At 46.4% G+C, this 4,878-nt stretch overlaps 1 protein-coding gene across 1 annotated transcript in view; it reads left to right on the forward strand.

Moving 5' to 3' along the window:
* The first annotated feature begins 1,704 nt into the window (after nt 1-1,704).
* LOC126527477 (ATP-binding cassette sub-family A member 17-like) overlaps nt 1,705-4,878 on the forward strand; it is a 29,636-nt gene continuing 26,462 nt past the window's right edge. The window contains exon 1 of the mRNA XM_050175309.2: nt 1,705-1,794. Coding sequence (XP_050031266.2) covers nt 1,705-1,794 — 90 coding nt within the window. The remainder of the gene's footprint in view (nt 1,795-4,878) is intronic.

A 4,878-nucleotide genomic window follows, 5' to 3' on the forward strand; every position in this document is an offset into this window, starting at 1 on the left:
AGTGTGATGCTGTAGAGCATCACTCCAATGGCAACCGGTAGTAAGCTTTCGAGATCTTAAGAGCGAAGTATGGGACTGCCAAGAATCTCGAGGGAGGAAAATTTAGACAAAGTGCGGAAATGTAATTGGGCTGTACGATGAACCAGGGCCCGTATTTACAAAAATATTTTACGCTCGTATTGTTTCGCAAGGGCACGTTCCAACCAATCCTGATGCTGGTTGACGTTCAATGGCAAACAGCACTTACGAATGTAAAGCTTTGTCAATTCGACCCCAGGTGATGCCGTATCTGCTCCCTTTGGTGCAGGTTTTCTGGACTGCACGTCCGGCCTCATTCTTATCGGCAACTACGACATTAAGGATTGCACCAGAAACGCGCGCCAGAGCATCGGATACTGCACGCAACACAACATCCTCATCGAGGACCTCACCGTCGAGGAGCATCTAGTGTTCTTCGCAATTGTACGCTGGATTTGGATATGCCTTCGTAGTAACGGTTTGTTTTCTCGTAGTATTGAAGTGAGCTTTGCCTCTGACAAGTTTGCCGCTTCCTTGTTTCTGTCCTCTACCCCTGTTTTATATCCGCCGCAGTGACTGCCTAACCTTCTGCTGCTGAGCAGCTGCTGGGTGGTAGGTTAAATTTTTGGCCAAGGCAGTCGCTTCCCTAAAAGGCAGAATGCAAAGTATTCGTGTTTCCAATTTCTGGCGCATGGATAAGAAACCTAGTTGGCCCTACGCGTTGACAACCACAGCGGCGTTTCTGATAGCTCTTAAATTCGTCAACCAATCATTCACTGAACCATCCATTTATTCAGTTGATCATGTTATGAGCCTATAAAAGGACGGCTTTTTGTACAAAGGCGGATCAAGGGAAGGAAAGGAGTTTGGGAAGAATGGGTCTAAGGGCTGTTAGCCATTACTCTTTGGAGAACATACGTTAGAATATAGTCCAGAGGAATCAGTCAATAAACGTCGTATTATTCAATACGCACAGGGTCGCTGCAAGGCGTGTGTCGCCCGTGCTAGTGGACCACTATGATGAGGGACCCTACTTCGTTAAGTTTTCACTTCCGCCGCTCAGCCGCTCAAACGAAAGAACGAATGCTAGTGGTGTAACGTGCATCGAGACTCCACAAAGAGCACGTTATGTTACGAATGAGAAAGACAAGCGCAGGAAGAAATGACGAACGGTGTTAATGGCGGTGCTCGTGACTGTACAATGCTGCTGAAAGCGACAACCGCGCACTTCGCACTTTTTTCTTTTTGTTGGTGTGGCAGTTGAGCGCTTGAACTATGCGATGTGCGATCACTGGGCACGTTGCGATGACCGGAAGCTCTACGTTGCCAACTTCCGTAATGACAATGATGCGGTTATCTCTAGCTGGGAAGTGAACGCCGAGCGAGGCCATGTAGGAAACACGTTGGAAATAAGTTGGAAATTCGCTTTGTGAGCGTGGCTCCACGCCGGCTGAACCAAAGCGCATTCTTACATTCCCTATTCAAAACTTGTCTGATGCCGAGTCAGGACGAGCGGGACAAAGCGTTGTCCAAAAATGTGCTCGTTCATTCATACATTGACACAGTTTCAGAGAGGAAGAGCAGGGTCGTTTAACAAGAGCGTCTCATTTTTCAACCCAGTTGAAGGGGATACCACTGAAAAACGTTCGCTACGAGGTGGTCACCCTGCTCCACGACGTCAGCCTCATGAGTTACCGCTCGGTGCTGGCCGTGGAACTGTCCTTGGGCCTTCAGCGGCGCCTCTGCACGGCGATAGCCATTCTCGGTAAACCGAAGGTGAGGTGACTTCACTTGACCTCCGCAAACTGCGTGCTTCGAAATATTGCGCTTTGTTATTTTTGGCAACGCATCCTTTTTTTTACAGCGTCGGCTTCTATGAGCTCTCGGTCGTTGGTGTCGTCAGCGTCCGTCGTTGTCCATGCATGCAGGATTGCACCCAGTGTACATAATATCTACCGGTAAACCATGCGGTGTAACTTTACGTGCTCCCTACGCGTCAGTAACAGTAAACTATGCCTAGAGTGACGACAGCGTGCTCTCGATGGCTGTAACCTACATACACGTGAGTTTTTTTCGAAATGAGCCAAATCCACAAACCGGAACTAGGTCAGATGAAACTGTAATGACAAGAAAAACTAGGCAACTTTCCCATAGAAAAACTGGTGCAACGGAATGGGTCAAATAACGCCAGGCGAACATGTTCGCAGATCGTATTTCGTATCGAAAATGAGCCAGATCCAGCTGTTGCACGGATCAAAATGAGCGAAATCCATTTGCCCAATAGGAGAGTGCTTTTGGCGTGACGTCATTTAGCCAACATGGCAGCCTCCTATTCAGTTCCCGACTGACAGCTCGGAGTGTTTCGTTCGTGTTTTCGCGAGTTCTTCACTTTTCTGATATCGTTTTTCATGGATTCGGATGGCAATGAAGAGATTGGCGAAAGATCTGTTCCCAGACGCCGACGACGAAGTGAACAGAAGCCGCGCGTCACCGCCGTAAAAGCAAGAATGCGCCGTTGCCAAAATGTAAACACGCGAAAAAGACTCTCAGGTGTGCGCTTATGACAGAAGCATCCACTAAACGTTTCAAGGAGGTTTTACGAACTGTGCGGCGTGGAAAAGGCCTTTGTTTTGATGTACTGCACGCCATCAGCCGTAAAACATAGGAGAGGAAAAGAAGCGGAACCTCGTCGGAGCCTTGCTGCTGTTTACGAGGTACGGCTAGAATATGGGCAAGAGATTCGTGTTTGTTGCGATATGTTTTGCGCAGTGCTTGACATTAGTCAATGCACAGTTACTCGCTATATAAAGCACAAGCATGAAAAAGGTGAAGTGAAGGCCGACAATCGTGGAGGTCACCAGAAGATCAAACGCTACGGTCGAAAGCGATCAGCTGTTGTGGGTTTTATTAAGCGACTTTGGGCAAGAGAGTCGCACTACAACCGAAAGAAGACAAAGAAGTTATACCTTCCAATTGAGCTGAAGAGCATCCGAAAGCTGTGCGAGACTTATAAACAACAAGCACCCGAAGATGTGAGGGTGAAGTATGGCTTCTTTCACCACATTTTTCGAGCGAAGTTCAATCTTTCGTTCAGAACACCAAGCACAGACGTTTGCTCTGTATGCCTGCAAAATGCGTACGAGATGAAAACTTGTGAAGATGTTTCACAGAAGCAGCGTGTCATAACAGAGCACAGGTTGAAGTAGAAGGCTTTTTTATTCCCTGCTGCGTGAGAAGAGGGAAGACTTGAAAACTTCCTCATTTGATTGCCAACAAAATCAAGTGCTCCCCAAAGTTCCGGACCAGGAAGCCTACTACAGCCGCCAGGTGTATCAGTACCACCTCTGAATGGTGGAAAACCAGGCAGATGGATCAATGCCCAAAGAAGCCGTCCATTTCTACACGTGGAGCGAAGATGAAAGCTCCAAAGGAAACAACCAAGTAGCCAGTGCGGCTCATAATACACTTCGATGCGCTAACTTCGAAGGAATTAAAGAGGTGCGGTTAGTAGCTGATGGCTGTGCTGGACAAAACAAGAACAGCACTCTGCTTTGCATGCTTCTTTGGTGGCTCCAGAATGAGGCTCCAGAAGAAGTCTCAGTAGTTTCCCTTGTGTTTCCTGTCACAGGACACAGTTTTTTTACCCCCAGACAGGGTATTTGGCAGAATTGAGAAAGATATCAGACGACACGAAGAAATCCTGAATCCGCAAAGCTACCAAAGGATTTTTTCAAATCACGGCACTGTGTTAGAGCTTGGAAATGCGCATGACTGGAAGGCCTACTGCACGGAGGTGATGAAGTTGACATCCAGCTTGCCGTTCAAGATAACCGAAACGAAGGTCTTCTACATTCAAAGAAATGCAGCTGGTAGGAGTCCTCAAATTAGAGCAGAACCCCACTATAAAGTTTGTGTCAAATTTCGTGTCAGTGCTAAAGAGGGGAAGGTCTCTTGCAGAAGCACCCATAAAATGTGCACTGTACACACACCATGTCAACGAACTGAAAGTCAGAGATGTGACCAGCCCTCTTGGGAAACATTTTGGAAATTCATGGCAAGACAATGAAGAGATTGCTTACTTCGTTAGTGTCTTCAGGCGCGCCCAAGAAAATGATCCTGCGGAACAATTCGAAGAGAGCTGCTTATGCTGCCAAGAAGACGCACCTGCTCTTCATATATAGTTCTAGTGTTCTTGAAGCAAAGCAGTTCCCTGCTGCCAATGTTATTATGGCTTTTCTGCCAAAATACATCATGCCATTCTTGAAAGTCAATTTCAATAAAGTTTTCATAGCAATACCGCATCAAATTCAGTGTTTCAATTCAATACGAGCCAAATCCAAAGTTCTCATCCTAATATTGGTCAAATCCACCGCATAATTTTTCATTACTTGTGGCCGTAAACTTGCCCTAGCTGACATGTAAAGCATATCACATAATAGCTTTGATAGCGTTGCATTTAGGTCCGGTAACAAATTTTCGCTTTTTTCTCAACTTCTGTGTCTGTGGATTTGACCCATTTGGAAAAAAACTCACGTGTTTCTGAGGCGGTACACGACATTTACGTGGAATGCGTGTGTAAACGCTAAGAGTGGATAAAGTCGGAAGAAGCCACCAGGCGTCAACAATCACTGATCAAACTCAGGAGCATGCTGCGATTCAGCATAAAGCGTCACATTCGCTGAGGACGGTATGAGAGAATGAAATTCCGTTTGTACCCTTTCTAGATTAAATCGTGGTACTTGTCTTCTGATCTATCGCGCAGTTATTGTGTCGTAGTCATAACGCTGTCGCTATGTCACCGTCCATGCACCATCAAATCTTTTTTTTTAATATGTTCGAGTTACAATCAGAAACTATCAT

Source organism: Dermacentor andersoni, chromosome 9 (genome assembly GCF_023375885.2).
Source record: "Dermacentor andersoni chromosome 9, qqDerAnde1_hic_scaffold, whole genome shotgun sequence".
Lineage (NCBI taxonomy): Eukaryota > Metazoa > Arthropoda > Arachnida > Ixodida > Ixodidae > Dermacentor > Dermacentor andersoni.